The sequence below is a fragment of the Meleagris gallopavo genome, chromosome 10 (genome assembly GCF_905368555.1).
Source record: "Meleagris gallopavo chromosome 10, MGAL_WU_HG_1.1, whole genome shotgun sequence".
In the NCBI taxonomy this organism is placed as follows: domain Eukaryota; kingdom Metazoa; phylum Chordata; class Aves; order Galliformes; family Phasianidae; genus Meleagris; species Meleagris gallopavo.
The window spans coordinates 20520718-20539105 of NC_139413.1; the positions used below are offsets into that span (position 1 = coordinate 20520718).

Sequence of the window (18388 nt, forward strand, 5' to 3'; positions counted from 1 at the left end):
AGACATAAGAGGAATAATTAAAAGTTCATTATTCTACAATACAAGCTGAGCTTTTAAGTAACAAAATGCAAATTAATAGTAACAATAAATATCTCCTGTGAGAAAGCTTGGTACAACTTAATCTGTATGCACCTTGGAGTCCTCCCTGCACAGTCAGGATTTTGGTTATTTTTAGATGAGCCAATTGTCAACTTTATCATTTAGATTTTTGTTTCTATGACAAGAACACATTGCCTGTCATTTCACAGTGTTCAGAAATCTCCACTTCACAAGAGGTAAAAAGGCACAATTCCAGTAAACGTGATGGGAACCCTACAGAGATCAATTTGAAGGAAAAGGCCCTTTTATAACCTCAAAACTTTCTGAATTTAAAACCAAAATGATGCAAGACACACACAGCACTCGTTCAGCTAAGCTGCTTCTGAACAAATGAATGATCCTTACTGTTCTCTTGTCTAACAGCTGACTGGTAAATTACAAACAGCCAAAGAGAAACAACATAGGTAAGGTTCTTTGCGTAAGCTGAGCTGTGGAAATCTGTTTTTATAACAAAAAAAAAAAGTAGCAGGACTCTTACTTTAAAGTCTATTGTCTGCTCTTACTTCAAATATTACTTTCCCCAAACGAAATATGCAATTTTTTTTGTTTGAGAGTGAAAACACAATTCCTCTTGCTTAATGAAGAGCAATAGAGCACAACAGATGTTCAGGGGAAGGGGAAAAAGAGCTGCTTTAGATACATTATTTACACAAACACTGCTCTGAGTTTCACTTCATACAGCAACTGCATATGAACTCTTTTGTAAATGTGTTCACAACTTAAGCTTCCTACAACTAAGAACTGTGGACCTCTCCAAAGCAGGAATCTGTTTCTACTTCCATGCATTCTGCAAGGTTTATAAAGTACAGTGTTCACTTAATCCAAGATAACACTTAAAATTTGGAACTGGTATTTTCTCTTTTCTGAAACACAATAGTGAGGTTAATCCTGTATGCTGCAGTACTTTCATTCAACAAAAACGAAGATTAGACAAATAAAAATAACAGCATTTTCATCTGATTGTCAACTCTTTCTTTATAAAGGCGTATTACTTTACTTCCAATTAGGCTTTCATTGTATTTGACTTAATTCTAAAATATAAACACAATTAAGAATTCTGATAAATGCGTCTCACATCTTTACAGGAAGAAGAGAAATGTCTTTCATCAAAATACTAGCAAACCCTTTTCTGATAACCTGTTTGCTCAAAGGAAGCCTAGTTTCAATGGAAACATATTCACAGCCTAATGAATCTACACTTTGAGCAGGAAAGGCACATGAGCTCAAGTTACTGAGAGGAAGAGCTCAACAATTCTTCAGCATCTTGGATTTCTACGAGGAAACAGACTAATATTTCTAACCTTAAACCAGAAATTAAAGCAAAGTTCCATATCATGTTCCATATCATGATCGCATGAAAAATGCAGGACAAAAATATATTTATAAAACCCACATCTTTGGAAGATATTAGCCAGGAAAAGGGAAACCAGATACACTGATAAAACAGGCTTAATGAGCTTACAGGCAACACAATGAAACCATCAATAGATTGTGTCAAGAATCTCATTTTTCAGGCTCTGGAAAATACATTGATAGAATAGACCTCTAGTGATTCAAATTCCTGGAAAATGTCATCTTAACTGCTGTATCAAGCAATACTAAGTCTCCTGGTTAAGCCAACTACTGCTACAAAATACTACAGAAAAGCTTTCTCACTAAACGGTAATATATGCAGCAGCTATCAGGAAATACAATTACCAAGTTTAACATAAGATTCCAATTTCTGAGATCGACCCACAGGAGATTCCAAACTCCGTGGATAGGAAGCTGACATGCTGGCCCAGTACAGCTGAGATTATTCCTGCTGGCGAGACGCACCGTCTGCAGAGCCAAAATGTGCTCGTAGGTGAACTTCAGCAGAACGCCTCATCAGCCAAGGGTTACACTTCCTATAAACATTTCCAGTTGGAAGAAGCTTCAATGAGTAAGTCATCCACAGCAGAGGTGACTATTTGCAGATATAAGGAAGTTTATTTTTCAAGACAGTACATCCAGCCTTATCAGGAAGGCTGAATCACTTCCAAAATTGAAACCAGCAGCTGGAAAATTTTCCCCAGAGGCTGCAAAAATAAAGGATGCCTTTTGAGTCCACACTGCTAAGTACAGTGCAGAACATTTCCACAATCTGTATCACCTGTCCTCCTAAAGAAGAGGAGAAAGTATTCTGCACATTTTTGAGTCCTTCGGGGCTGTTACCCAAAGTGCTTTCATTCAGTTCAGTCAGACTGCAGGGGAGAAAGTTCTGGACAGGACTGGACAGAACCATAGTGCCCAATCTTTGCATCTTTGTTAGATTAAACAAAACTAATATCCAGATTAAGCAGCCATTGTGGACATCTAGATATTGGATACGTGCTTTCCACTGAAAGAACTTCAACAACCAAACGCACCAATACAAACAACTCTCATACAAGCTCACTAATGCATAGAGAGATGAGTTCAAAAGATAGGTAGATGCTTATTTCATTGCACTGGCTATTGCTGGAGAGGGAAGAGAGTATAAACCTGCATTAGAACCTTCCTGATGTCTTAGGCACCATTCTAAAAACGTACTTAGTTTTCTACACTTGCTTTTTGATTCAAGACAGAGGCAAAACATTTTTTCTATTCCTTCTGTAACATATTACACACAACACATCCTATCTTCTGCTGCTTTGCATGCAGCATTTATAAAATACTCCTTTTAAATAACTGCATTACATAGAGAAAAGTAAAAAAAAAAAAGTTTTCCTTTCTTTTAAGCTATCACTCAATACAAGAGAAATGATGTTAAAAGACAAAAGTCATCCTTCTAGCTAGTGGCTCAAAGTCAATCGCAATTTCACAAAAAGGAAAGTTTGATAAGAGAAAATGCATTTTAAAAATTGTATTGTCTTTCCAGGGTGCTGGATTTGTCCAAAAGTAGCTGGAGGAAAATTCTCCTTAAAGTTCACAGAATAAGAAAGTAGTGTGCACGCTATGTTTTGTGTGTATGCACAGAAAAGCAGATCTAATGAACGAGCCAATCTGCCTATACACTCACTGCCAAACACAGCAATATCTCCAAGGGCTCCCATGAGAGCACTTAAGACATAATTTCAGGTTTTCTGCGTACAGGATGTTTTAAATGAAGTCCCTGAGGTATAGATTAAATAAAGAAGTATTTTTCATGAAAACAGTAGTGATATTAAAAACTGAAATTCTATCTCAAAATTGAAGATATACTAATTTAAGAGACAGCACAAGGAATAGATGTGTGTTAAGGAATAGTGGTGTGTTAGCACACCACTTCATTTCTCAAAATAAGAAAAACACACCTGTAAGACATTTCCAGAATGTAAAGGTATCAGAACCAGAACGAGAAGGTATCAGATCTCCAAGGCTGGGAGCTGTAGGGCTCCAGACTCTGAGACAACAACAGCCTCCTTGAGCTCTTTCCAGCTCCATTTTCTTGTTTTGACTTAGGCAAAAACTCATGACTGCAGTACAACATCAGCATTCAGAGAAGCATCAAAGTGCTGAAAAACACTTTGAAGCGTTCACCAGGCCTGGTAGCAGATCTAACCCAAACCTTGAACAGCACTGTACTTAAGTGTGACTTAAGCTAATAAGGGAGTGAAGAAACCTCTGGCTCTCCAAGCCCCAGCTATTTGTCTTACCATGTATCAGCCACCCCATATTAACATGACTGCAGTAAACACTATATAGTGCAAACCAGAACCCCAGTTCACCCTTCCACTCCTGCTCTTACCATCTGCTTTGAGGTAAAATGTGATAAGCCAAGCTGCCAGAAGGCAGCAGCATCTCATGCTCACAGGAAGCAGAAGCATCAAGCCAAGATAGAAAAGCATTTTAGTCCTCCAGTTTGCACGCAAGAATGAGATGGAGATAGGAGATGATGCAGTTGACAGTAGAAACAGTGCTGAGCACTAATGAACACCACTAGTCTGCTTTCACTCCTGAAACATCCCTAATGCAATCCTTGAGGTAAACAAAGAACAAGAAAAGCAGCTCTTTCTTATGATCACCAAAACAGCAACTGAATGAATTACTACACAACAGTTAACATCTTCTCTGCCTCTGGAGTCACATTCGCTAATAGAAATAGGAAGAAAGAGAGAGGGAGACAAAAGATCACAATCCCCTTTTCACCATTCAATGCAGCTGCAATAACTTCTATTCCAAAACATCCTTAACCAAGAGTTCCATTTTAGCCAAAATAAACCCTTAGCGGAGGATAGTGTCTCACTTTTCCTAATGAATTTTCCATCAAGATTTTTTTAACAGGTATTTTTATATATGTATATATTTGACCACTGGAATCTTTGCAATGCTACCACAGAGATTACAGACTTACTGGAAACTTGGTAAATGAAAACTAAGCTCTTCAGTGCCTTCTGATTAAGATAGATATCTACATGACTGGCCAAATGGAGAATTTGAGCACAGAGACATCGAAATGAGAGTGGGGGTATTTAAAATTAGCCTTACAACTCCATGCAAAAAAAAAAAAAAATTATTTTTAAAGCCTAAAAAACCAAACTGCTACTTCATGACTTATTAGAAACAGAGAAACTGGAACATCTTGACACAACTCTGTGCACAGAAGTGCCTAAGGTCACTAAGATAAAACACAAACCTATCTGTAAGTAATCTCTACAGTGTTAAAGGATGGAAGAAAGTCAGGCTAATCCAGACTCCAGACTGATGGTTGTAGGTTGGAATAACAACCTTAGAAGGCTTTTGTAAGTGTGAAAATGAGTTGATATAGACAGCAGAGAAGCAAAAGTAGTAGTTCACGACAATAGTAGTAGTTCACATAAGTGCAAATAATGGTAAAAAGGCAAGAATCTTTGCACTACCATTTTGAAATTAACTGCAGGCATGTTGGAATGGATAGCTTGTAAAAAGGTGTGATACATTCTAGAGCATTGGCAAAGAAGATTTTTAATTTATTTATTTTTAATTAGCCAAGGGTCACTGTTATCCACTGGATACCAGATACACTAGGAAGTGCATCTCCAAACATTTCAGAGGAGAAACAGTATACCTTAAGATGTTTGGATGTGAGAGTCTATTCATAAGTTGAACCTCTTTCAGCATGTTCGCTCTGTTGCTGTTCAGCGTGTTCATCTTCAAAGCCATTACCTGGTCTGAAGTTCTGTGTCTTACCTACAGGATACAAGCAAAAAGCAGTAAGGACATATCCTAGTAACATGAAACAAGGCTGAAAAACCAGTAAAGTTGTAGAACAAGTTAAATATACTTCATACTGACTTGATGTATACTGATTTCTCTCATCTTTATCACACAACTACTTTCAGTAGGCACACCATCCAAATGAAGAAAGGTATTTTACACTTCCCATACAACTGATGATCAAGTTTGAGAAGCTGAAAAAAAATTATCAGCTTCTCAGTACAAGTGAAAGTAGTCACTTATTTGCTCAGGAAGACAAAGCTCCCCACTGCGAGTCTATGAAACTCAACTGCTTTTCTCTCATCCCTCTTCCTTTCCAGGGTAGTGGTTGGTTCTAAGGATCCACAGAATGTGTTATGAGAGGCCCTGCCTCATAGAGCTATGGGCAAATTTATCAGGCAGCCAAGGTTTACTTTTTGATTAGAGGCACGAGCCTGCTGATACGCTCAGCAGGCAGAAAGCATTTGTTCAAATTCACACTGCAAAGCAGAGAGTTACAACAAGAGCAGCTGAACTCCAATAAGTCAAAGTAAGAAGAAAGCTGGATATATCTTCTGGCAATGACGCTCACTAGTATGTTTAAAGCATCAGGTGATACATATTTTCAGTTTTCATTTGCCCACTGTCTACAAGAACAAGAGGAGCATTTCGCCTAAACAAGAAGCACCACAAATTCAGCACAGGGAAGTACTGGAGGGAACAGGTGTCATGTTTTAGATGTGTGCCTATCTTACTGCTTGAGACACCTGCCTATTCCTCATCCTAGTGAGAAGTACAGGGCAGCATGGGAAGCACAGCAGCTAAGAGTGGCAAACAACATCAGACTGAGCAAGTTGAAAAATAGCTCTCAGGCATTTTCTCCTGCTCCTCCCCTGCCCATGCACCAGCTTCTCAATTGGCTAACCCACAGTCACACAGTAATGCCATTGTGAAAAGGATCAGAGAAAGGAGATGGAGAAGGGTGGAGACCACCACGGGTAGCAGAAACAGCAGTAAGTTGGTGAGCTGAGGCTTCTCTTTTCAGTGGTAACATTGGCTTTAAAAACAAACAAACAAAACTGGTCAAATTACAGCTTTAGTGTTATAACAAGATAATCCAGAGTTGCTCCATGTTTAACCTGTTTTGCCTGTTTGGCATGCTTATTACTTTTAAGTGGGATGATTGCATGTTGAGTTCATGAGGTTTACTGTTACTTGCCAGGTTTCCTGTGTCTATTGTCTGCTTTCATTAACTCTTAATTTTAGGCAGCTTTTGCATACCTAGCCAATTTGAATGAACAAGCTGAGATGGACAAGTCTATTTCCATATGCATGTATTTTTAAATATGCATTTTATTTAGATTTCAGTTTTATTTGTGTCAACTCTTTGGCTGCAAACCAAAATTAAGGAAAACTTTCATAGATTTAAGGGAAATTTGTTCTACCAATCCAAATTAAGAATAAGAACAATTTTAAAACTTTCCATCTATACATAACAGCACAAGAAACACTTCCTCTGGGAGAAGGGTTAGGAATCCTGGGTGTTGTGGTGAAGTAATTTGGGCTTTACAAGGAATGGCAAAGAATTTGAAGCTTAAGTCGTACAGACAAAGATCTACTCTCAACAGAACTTCCTCAGAAATCAGCTTTCCACTGAAGTTTCTAGGTCTGCCAAAAGGGAAGGAACAGAGATAGAAAGTGAGCAGAAACTTGGATGAAATACTGTCTTGAGCAGTATTTGCCCGTCATTAACTCTGCTAGCTACCTCTTGGCCATTTATCTAATTCACTCAGTTCCACACCAAAGTTTCAAGTTCTTTTGCCTCAGCTTTTAGGCAAAATTAGACCCCTACCATAGGATCTTTTTCCTTGTTCTTTGCCTTTTCCTTGCTCTGGACTCTATTCTTGAGCTATGTAAACTTCTGAAGGTGTATTTGAAGCAATTGTCCTGTGTGCTTCCTGGATTTTCAGGTCTGACAGGCAAAAGGAAGAGGTTAACAACTACTTCTCAAAGGTTGGACTGCCCACAGAGAAAAATGAGCATGAACAGAGAAAAATGAGCAGTTTTTGCACAGAATATTTCTCATCCTCCATTTCAGAATATTCCTGGAGTCTCTCTGGTCTTGAGAGGCTGCAGTGGGTTCCGTGGTGAGCTTCGGGGCCTTTTTGTTTTGTAAAATCCATTTGATCACAGTTAGAAATGCATCTGGGCATGTTAACAGGTCTCTAAAAGGCACCTGGCACTGTGTTGCTTTCTGTTTCAATTAAGGGGACGCTGTAAGCTAATACCAGTCATTTTATTTGAACTTTTGTTTACTGCTCTGATGTTGGAGGACTTATTCCCCCTGAATCTGATAGAATAGCAAATTACCAAATCAAACCAAAGCAGAGGTGGGAGAACAGGGACTTGGTCTCACACAAGGTTCTCTTTGAGTTAGGAGGGAAAAGCAGACCTGAAGCCTGAAAGTAATCTTCTCAAGAGGAAAGTTGCCAATATTGAGAATAAAGACCAGATATTAGCTTATATATATTATGAAACACAATACCAGTCACTTAGAGTATACATAAAGCTAATTGTGGTCTGTCCTCTGAAGCATTGTTGACAAATAGCATTTCCACAGCAAGAATGGACTGCCAAGAGGGAACAGATGGGTCCTGCTTTTAAGGTCTCAGTCAAGCTCCAGACCATATGAGCTGTCAGCTCTTCCTTACAGCCACAGCTATCAGTTACACTACCTTGTGCACCTACTTAGCTGTCATTCATAGCCTAAACTGAATTGGGCTCTGTGCTGGTACTCCTTGCCAAAACTCTGCCAAACCATTTCTAAACCTTTATCTCCTTTCAGGCTACTAATGTGCACATAAGACAACAGCTCCAGAAGCTAACAGTAGACTTTAGAAATATTACTGATCAAAAGCAGTATTTGCTTAGAGGACGTTTTGCCTCAGCACATGCCCATATGCTCAACATATAAACAAGGATCCCCAGCAGATGGCTGTAAAACTACCAAAGCTGTTGACGTTATTATTAATTAGAGTTCCTTGCATATGAGATCAAGTAACCTTTCAGTGATGTCTGGATGATCATGTCTGTGCTTGGAAATATTTTGACAATCCTACAGCTGCCTTCCCATGCTGCTTTGCACACTCTTCTGACTCTCAGTCTGCTTACCTATGTGTCTCTAACTCAGAGGTCACAGTAACCAGATATTGCCTCCCTGTTTTATTGCTGGCAGGCAGTTAAAGCGTCCCTTTGCACTCTGATTTTTCTAGGATCAAAGTACTTTGTAAGTATTTTGACCTGGCTATGGCTAGCTTCACGGCCTGCCTGGCCAGGGTCTTCAGACCAGGCTCTGGTCCCAGACCTTCTTATCCACTGACAAAAAGAAAAAAAAAAAAAAAAAGGTACTCCGTGAAGTGATGGAACCAGGCACAGAAACAGTCACATATTTGAAAGAAAACTTGTAACAGCAATTGAGGAGAGCTCACATTCAAAATAACTAGCCAATACCTGAACATTGTACTCAGCTCATACAAGAAATGGCCAGGAAAATTGCTGCTTTTAATTTTTAACTTAGTGCTTGCTACAAAGTTTTTTTTTGTTTGTTTCATCATTGAAAGACTAAATATCATTTTAATAACTGTTCATTAGGTCATAGGTATGCCAATGCTTTCTAGATATCCAAACATTAATTCTACTGTTTGTCTGTACTGAAGACGAGGGGAAAAACTGATGTGATTTCATCTTCCACACGGCCTATCTAACCTTTACTATTACCTGTATCTTTCCAGGTGTCCTTAAAATGAGCATTTGAAGAACACTGATGTTACAAATCTGCCAATAGAGCTTTCAGCTTTGCTTTTAGTTTTCCATTGTATTTTCATTGTTTTCCAGCCATGCAACATTGATTTGAAAGTAATTTGTTGTGGTTATCTTCCAAAGCTGCACAGGGTTAGGGTCAGCTGCAATTTGTTCAAGTCTCACAGTCAAGCCAAAGTCACCATGCTCACATGGACATTTATTCATACCCTGGGGATGAATATCTTAAAAGAATGCCTAAACTCTGATTGAAGAAAGCTCCCTTTAATTAAGGAGACAAACTTGTTTCCTAGGTTGTAAATCCAGTTCTACAAACTGCATCTCAAATGTTTTTCTAAGCACTACAGAATACCCCATAGTCAGATGCACGTACCCTTAGTGGTGATGCTAACATCACATCAAAAGTGCCACGTCACTAGGAAAATCAGTAGTGACAAATGGAAGCTTAAAGAAATACATCGATGCATTAAGCTGCTATTAAGCAAAGTAACACATTGATGCTAAGGAGTGAGACTGAGTTGGGGTTGTTTTGGGAGCAGTAGTGTATATAATGTCACTACACCAACTTGTAGCAAGAGAGAAACCAAGTGCCAAGCGGAACAAAGCCTTGCCAAACAAAACCAGCCAACCTGTGTGTTACACAGGTTCAGAAGATACACAGGAAATTTTTCACCCTCCCCCCCAAAATCAATACATTTTAAAAGCTTGACAGTAATTGTGATACTCTAATTTCTGTTGCATTAAAAAAACAAACAAAAAACAGTGAGAAATACACAAAATGTTGCAGCTTTCACCATTTCCTCTCTAGTGCATAGGTATGGTGTTGGTCACTAAACAAAGATCCAACTTTAGTAACTTCTAACGTCACCAATGTAGCAAAGTAACACATTCAGTTACTGTAGCATATTCCACACCTACCAGCAGTCTCCAAATTTTTGCAAAAAAACCTCTATAATTAGTAAGCTGTACAGTTGTTACTTTAGAAACCCATTTGCGTGTGCCAAAAAAAACCTCATTTTTCTTTTGCATTTTGTTTTTCTTCATTGCCCTCTGTAATGTAGAACCAGGGCCCAGAATACAGCACCCATTTATTTTAAACAAACCACTCTCCGATAGGAATCTGCGCACAGCTCTGCCACCAACTTGATCTCAATTAAATCAAAGGCAAAAAGAGACCACAGTCTTATTTTGAGAGAAAGCACAAATGAATCAGAGGACTATTGTTCCACTGCTTGAGATCAGATATAAACAGGCACAGCCAGGGTGGGGAAGTTGACTTCTTTTGTTGCCAGTTCAGAAGAACGTAACCCTATAAAATTCTCTTTTCAGTACAGAAGGCTCAAAGGTGGACCCACCACTTAGGGGCTGGATAACAAAATGCAGAAGAGCCTCGTATTTTTTGTTATGCCACAACCTGGGGGTACAGCTCAGGTACGTACTTTATACCCAAGTACAAAGTCACAGTTAGAAAAGAAAAACATTGAGCTAGCATTAGAAAACTGAGCATTACTCTTCATTCTTACTGTGAGCTGCCTCATGAGCTCTTTGCGCAGCCCTGAGCACGCTCCTTCAATTCCAAGCATCTGCTCTAAGACTATAAAATGGAGGTGATAACACTACTTATCAGCCATGGAAATTTGACATCTGCAAATGGCTACTGAGACACCCAAAGATACACAATGCACTACTGTACCTGTGTCCTTGCTTCTCTCTCTTTTTTTTTTTTTTTTTAATATTTACAGTTAAATATTTCCAGTGTTACCATGTTGTTATGCTGCGTGAAAGATTATGATAATTACATCACCTGCAGATGCTTTAAACAAAAATACTCCAGGTTGACTTTTCCTATCGTCTTCTCTCTTTTACCAATGTAATGACACAGTTTGGTGCTAAGCATGCAACCCCACACCGCATCAGTGATGCCATTATAACTATTCACCACACACACGATGGTTTTGTTTTTAAAATCTGTATGGCAGCCTTGAGAGATCTGTTTTGGTCAGAAACAATTTCCTTAAGTTTCCTTCATAAATCTGTCAAATAAATGTTACTCATGCATGAGGGAGGAAATCAACCTCCCCTTTGTGCAGAGCCCACTGGCACAAAAGCCACTGCTACCATAATTACGGTTAAGCACTAGCAACATGGAGGAGCTGCATTTTGTCTACATGGAGTTACTGTGCTATGCACATGGTCTGCTATGGGTCAGTTAACAAAGCAACACTTCTCCACATTGATTTCTCAAAGGAAAGTTTCACAGCTCTGTCCTCTCTTCAACCCTTAATCCCTTCCAGTAAAACCAGCACCCAGAAGATGCCAAAGCACTGCGGTGCCACTGCAGCCCCAAACAGAGGAAGCTCACAAGGACAGGAGAAGGCAGTCTCTCCAATTTGGACATGGCCTCAGCACCCTCTGCAAGAAAGGCATTTTGGATGCTCCTCATACAGAACAACTGGAGCAGCAGACTAATGACATCACAGAGGGCTTGGATTTCCTTTCTTTAACTCCAGTGGCTATTAAGGAGTTGTAAAGAAGCATTCCCCAATGATCTGAGTCTGTGAACAATATACCTGTCCTGTTATTGCCATGAATATAATCATTTGCATTTCTCGTCTTTAAATTTCAAATTACTCAGTGGCACACACGTGCACTACAATCACAGCCTCTGACAAAAGCAGTGACAATCATCACTGAAATACATTTAACTCTACCCCACCCAATGCTAGAAAATGTGTTCAGAGAGGTGTGCAACAAAGATCTTAAGGGATGTATTCTGTTCTCTAGGCTCAGTCATGTTCATGCTGGATACATGCCAACACCGTTATTTGAAGAACAGTAAATCAGCACCTGTCGCTCAGTATCAGCAATGAATGAGCTTACACAAATGTGCATGTTTGCCAGCTGGCAAAACAGAAAATCCTGGAGCTGCCAACCCTGCACATCTCTATCCAGAACAGAAAACTAAGCAGACCTTTTAACTGCGCTTGAGAAATTATTATGGAAAATGAGACAGAAAAACCACAGACGTTTCTGTGCCAAGGGAATCTTGCCACCTGCTTTGCCCCTGGGAAACTGCACAGTGATACTCAGATAGGCACAATTTCTCTTCCAGAAGAGAAGAAAGGGCCCAAAGGACTCAGAACAACAGAAGTCACTGTACCGCACACAAAATCCAGCCATAGGTTACCTGGTATTTCAAGGTCCCACTTGTCACAGTATTAGAGTGCTTTTCTTACCGCTGACAGCATTTGCAAGCATCCTCTGCTTACCTCAGCCATTTAACACACCAGCTGCTCAATGGGAGTTAGAGGAGGCCAAGTTTCTAAACAACTGATAAGTACGTTTTGAAATGGAAAATTTTACATTATCTTTTTTTCTGATGGAGTATTCTTTCAATATTTCAGCATCACATTTATTCAACTCAGACTTGCTCTGGCTTCTTATTAAAGAAGTAAATCTTTTACTTTCAGAGTATATGGACAGTTCTGCAATATTTTTCAGTGATTTTTCTCTTCAGTGGAGAAGCTAGCTGACCAAACCAGGTGAAGTGAAATGCACAGCATGCAAAACTCTTTTTAGCTTGTTTTGTTAATTTTAGATCTTACTTAGAGTGATGTCAAGCGAGACTGTAGGCAACAATAAGATCTAGAAATTGTGTTTCTGTACTTTTTTCTTTCAGTTTTTGCATCACCACTACAACAGGCAAGGTTTGCAGAAGAACTACTACCTGGTGACAGCTTTTAAGTCAGTCCCAGAGTTTCCTCAACTGATGCTATATGGTAATTGTTACATACACATCCAGCCACAAAATAAATCAAAGCAGGACTTATGTCAGATAAGTCAAATACGAATTAGTTCTCCATTCTACTCTGTCTTTCAAAGCAATTTCAATTCCAAAAGATGTGGGAGCGTAAGTGCCTTGCGAGCGTGGCAGGTAATTCTGAATTTAATGACACTCACATCTGAGTGGGGATGAAAGCTCACGAGAATTTTATAATCCTGAGGGAATAATTACACTGAAGAGGTTTTTAAGTCATATTAATGATCCATCAGAGTAAGGCCTATGTTCTAAAAGCACTGCCTAATTGAGTGAGGAGGACGAGGATGACAGCATCTTGGCACCTAAATAATCAAAAAGTCACTAGGAAGAAAAGGCAACTGATTGTCTGAGGATTTGCCATACAAGGCATCTTGGCAGTTGCTAAAAGGTTTCCAAAAGGCTGATACACACAGCATGAGACAAGTAATCCTGCTTAGTATTTATGCCTCATCTCTGTTCCAGAATGGTGCTTCTTCCTATCCCTGACAAATATCAGAGTAAAAAGAGACTGATTAGAGCCACTTAGCTGATATAACTCAATGGCTTGGGGTTTTCAAGTTACTCTAGCCATCTTGGCCAGTTCATGTAATACAGAGTGACTATTCCAAGCTAACAATTAATAATGGTTTTTAAACACTATAGCTTCACATAAGGGGCCTGAAGCCACATGTTTTTTGCTTCTGCCATCTTCAATGAGGTGAAAGTGGTCATCAAAAAGGGAAAATTAAGCTTAAAATTAATTTCCCTTGAAAAAAAAAAAAGAAGCAAGACCATAATGCATGTGTGGGGACAAGATCCACTGCCAGTCACAGCATCAAATCACCCTGAGAGGAAAGAACACCGCAATGTCTCTATTCGACAGTAAGAGAAGGAAAGAATAAATTGAGCAGTGGAACAACACATCACACTTAGCTGAAGGAAGACACTCACTGCACAAATGGATGTCACTTAAAAACTTATGAGATATATTCCCCATGCCTACAAAACGAAGGGTAACCAATAGGTTGAGTTTCCTACTCATTACCCTACTTTTATACTCACTCCCTAATTCATCTGGACTTCTGGCACTATGGCACAAACAGAACCTGATGTAATAATGCCAACCTCAAGGAGAAGCAGCAGCCACACTCTCCTTTTCATATAACTTGGCATTCCTTTCTCTACATTCTCACTTATAAAATGATTCAAATAACTCCTTTTCTCCTTCCACACATCCACAGACATTTTAGTCTTGGAAGAATGCTTCTGTTGACATGATAAACCATTAAATGCCACAGGAAAACTGAGCCCTCTGTCAGTAAGGGGTTGCTTTTAGAGCCAATAAGCAAATAGACATGACCAGCTGTAGAAACAACCAAAACTGGAAAGTTCTAGCTATAAAAGCACAGTTTAATAATAAATAATAATAAAAAGAAAATCACAGCTTGGCTACATCAAAGAAGGCTCTAGAATCTCCAATAATGGAAGTTTTAAGGACAGACTGAAAATATCTGCCAAAAACAGATGGCACATTCCTGAGCCTGGCTCAGCTAAGGAGGCTACAGTAGTTCTTATAAATGTAAAGCTGAAATGGGATGTTATTTTAAAATTTGGTGATGAGATTTAAGGTCATTGTATAAAATTACAGTAGTTTTACAGCAGCTATATGCATACATAAACACACAGACTTCTATAAGACATCTGACTTCATGCCACAGTAGACTATAACTAGGTTAAAAACTGACCGGTGATAGCTCAAGATAGAATTATGCATGACAAAGCAGCATGAAAGAGAGAAATTTCCACTGAGGTTCCAGAGGAACAGAGCTAGGCTGCCTGTTACTCAGAGTTCTGCTGTGCTCGCATCCAGCTCACTGATTCCAGTTACCACTCAGGAAAGCTCAAAGTCTGTTGTATCTGCTCTCATTATTTCTCTACATACGGAAGGCCACGCTGTATCTGAGGAACATTAGAGCCAAAATTAACACATCCAAATGAAAAACTTCACTATAAACAGAGATTTTATCTACAGGAGACATACCTCCCATGAGCAGCAATGTGACAATGTATTTAGGAGTCCAATTAAGCAAAAAATGCAACATAAATTACGTGTTACAGTAACAAGTGCTGCTTAATGCAGAAAGAGTATGGCAAAGCAAAAAGAGAGTTCTTACAAATCACTGTTAAGAACAAAACTAGGATGTTGCAAGTTGGGGTGCCTGCTTTAAAAACATAAAGATGATGGAGATGATGATGGAAAGGTTTAAACCTATGCTGAAAAAGTGAGGTAGATACCAGTTACTGCTGAGGTGTAGTGGCCTTTAGATCATCTAATACCCCTTCCAAGCTTTAACTGCTTGAAAAGTTCATAATGCATTTATTCTCAAGCATCTAGTAAGATACAATGGGCAAAGTCTAATATGATCAACATGAGTATCTATTTTCAAGAGACTTTTTTCTGTCAAGTGGCCTGTATAGTCTCATAGCACTTCTGCCTGAAGCCTACGAGTTATTCTGTCCCTCACTCTCTCGCACAGTTCTTACTCTGCTTTGTTTACTTTAGATAGCACTTAGTTCAAAGGCCAAAAGAGGAAAGTGACTACTGCTCAGCATCAAGCATTTCTGCACTAGGCTCCTCAAGGCCTACAAAGTTATAGACAGAGAGAAATGTTAATCAAGAGAAGTAATGACGAAGTCATAAGGTACAAAAAGAGACAACTCAGAATCACAGAACGGCCTGGGTTGAAAAGGACCATAATGATAATCTAGCTTCAATCCCCCTGCTATGTGCAGGGTCGCCAACCACCAGGCCAGGCTGCCCAGAGCCACGTCACAGAAGTCAGATAGCAGTATCTCTCCATTTTACCACAGTCAGATGTTTCAGAGATCAGGCCCACCGGCAGGACAATATGCCTTTACAGATACAGCACCAGAAGTGATACAAAATGCAAGCAGACATTAGAATACTGCATGAGATTTTCCCTCACCCCCCGCCAAGTCTCTAAGAGCAGACCTCTTGGCTTCTACAAAATTGAACACACAGTTCAAAGCAACCAGGATTGCGGCCCAGTCGACCTGAGCTCTGGCTCCAACTTTGCCTCAACACTCATGTCAGAACACGTTCTTCAACAAAACCAGGTTATGTTTCTCCCTGTTCTACGCCCAACTCCCCAGGTGTGGGATAGGGGAGCTTTGAATAGTTGCACTCATCACCACGACAGCAGCGAGGCAGCCCTGCATACATAACAACCAAAACAAGTTATTTTCCTTCAGTTGAATCATCTTGTGATGATTCTCTTCTAACAGTCAAAACCTTCAAACTCCCAGTGACCACATCTGCACAGAAACACAAACTTCCCAATGTATAAATACAATGTTGAACTTGTACAATCCTATACTGGATCTATGTTCCTTGTTTTCATCAAATAATCAACAGCAAAAAAAGTCCTCTTTTAAAGGTCAAAGTGTCCAAGTATTTCCAGGCTCTCTCAGAAATTCAGCTACAGAACACAGTATTAACAAGAAGCCCTTAAGAAATACATTAGGAACTTGAATGTTTTGTACCAGCTCTGAACCCAAACACTTACTTGAATAGAGGAGGATCACAGACTTCAGTTTGACTTCTGTTCCATCACATGTATTTTAAGATGTACCTGCCTCCTAATACAGTCTCACTACGATGTTTATCTCCCCCACAATTACTTCTACTTCCATCAGTTCTTATTGGTCTTCCCAGCTAAGAATTACAAAGTTCAGGACAATGGCCGATTAACGTTCACTTATTAAAAAAAAACCCTTTGTCTAGGTCAGTTGAAGAGCAAATGTCAACTCTATACCTGCCAATGAAAATTACAACAGGAACTCATCACTCAGCTGCTTCAAACTACACTGCTGGTGGTTTCACAAATTTCCATTTTTCAAAACTGATTTCTACAACAGTTAGCATTCAAGTGAGTTTGAATTGTTGTAATGATGGCTGACAAAAATCAAAATGCTAACTTAATATTTAATGCTGAATAAACCACAAAGCTTAATTTGTATGAGTTAAAGTGCCCTAGAAATGCAAGACGCCCATTCCTAGCATACATCACACACACGTTCGTGCCGTACCGTATTCATATTGAAACATCTCTATCCACTGTGAAAAACCATATTAATCAAGGAGGCTCCACAGAACTGATGGAAGGGAACAAATCAGTGAAAATAGTTGTGAGTTACATAGCAAAACAAAGACCTCAAATCCTCAAAACAGGGCAAGTATTCTTTGATAAACTGTCCAAGCGAACCTGATGCATGATATTCACAAAACAACAGGCAAATGAATAACTTAAAAAGCTCTAGAGATACAAGGATTTTGTTTGTTTGTTTTTAAAATACCTTTTACTAATTTAAAGGGAACGCTTCATTGCTTTTCTAAGTTACTTACGCAGTAAATCTAGAACTACCTTGGATTGTTCTCAAGTTCAAATGTTTACCTGGAAGCCTGCAGATCAGACTGAACTTTTACTGTGTCAAACCACGAGGCCCTCCTTCCTGGAAGCACATCAAGGTTCTTGAAAGAAATCTGATCAGCTCAGTGAGATTAATGACAGAGGTGGTCACGCTGATAAACTAGCAGAACAGAAACTTGCCTAAATGAGTATGGAACCACATCTAAGTCAAGGTCATAATGCTCTCTTTCCACTTTGTGCCAAAACTGAAGAGAGATCTCTCTTAAATTGATCTGAAAGAAAAGTATCAACATTGTTTCCCTGCAGAAGGTCTGCAGTTGTTGCTGGAAAAAACAGACGCTAGATATCAGACTACAACCATGTCTGTAGTAATGACACTGACTGCAGACTTACACCAGGGGACGTCCAGCTCAGTTCTACTGAAAGCAGAATGGCAGGAGAAAGGTGTTCTAAAGTTAGCAGACTTCTTTGTGCACAGGAAGGTAAATCAGGTATCAAGGATTTTTCCTCAATCAACAGAAGTTCTCAAACACATTTACATAAACCTCCGTATGTCACTACTTGTGTAAAGCAAGCTCTCAAAATAAGATATTCTTAATGAAATCAGTAACTCATATCCTGGAAATTTACATTTGCTTTTAACCATCTTTTTTTCCCCACCTACTTTGTTTCCTAATTATTCTAATTACCTTACTTTTCTGCTGGGCATGCAGTCACCTCGCCTCCGGGTGCTTCTCCACAATGTTTCCCACCAAGCCATGACAGAATATGATAATTATTTCACCTAGTACATATGTTCACCCAGCATGTAGCTGTCTGACTGCAACACCTCAATCTGAAGTCTCAACATACAAAACTTTGATGTCCCTCTTCTCTTTATTTTGAAAGAAATAAAAATTGGGGTTAGTGTAAATTGAGTTTCATGTATCTAGCAAAAGAAAAAACAATTAACAACTTGCCTTTACACAAGAGGAGAGAGAGGTACATATGAAGATAGGAATGTCTTTTGGGCAATAAAGTAACAAAACATACATTTTCTAATTCACATATCTATTCACAGCAG

At 39.2% G+C, this 18388-nt stretch overlaps 1 protein-coding gene and 1 long non-coding RNA gene across 2 annotated transcripts in view; one reads left to right on the forward strand and one right to left on the reverse strand.

Moving 5' to 3' along the window:
• TESK2 (testis associated actin remodelling kinase 2) overlaps positions 1 to 18388 on the reverse strand; it is a 69150-nt gene that overhangs the window by 41961 nt on the left and 8801 nt on the right. The window contains exon 3 of the mRNA XM_085232306.1: positions 5129 to 5250. Coding sequence (XP_085088432.1) covers positions 5129 to 5250 — 122 coding nt within the window. The remainder of the gene's footprint in view (positions 1 to 5128; positions 5251 to 18388) is intronic.
• Positions 6160 to 11825, forward strand: LOC146543730 (uncharacterized). The gene is made up of 3 exons (XR_014885232.1): positions 6160 to 6277; positions 10405 to 10506; positions 11370 to 11825. It is a non-coding gene; the product is annotated as an uncharacterized LOC146543730 (long non-coding RNA).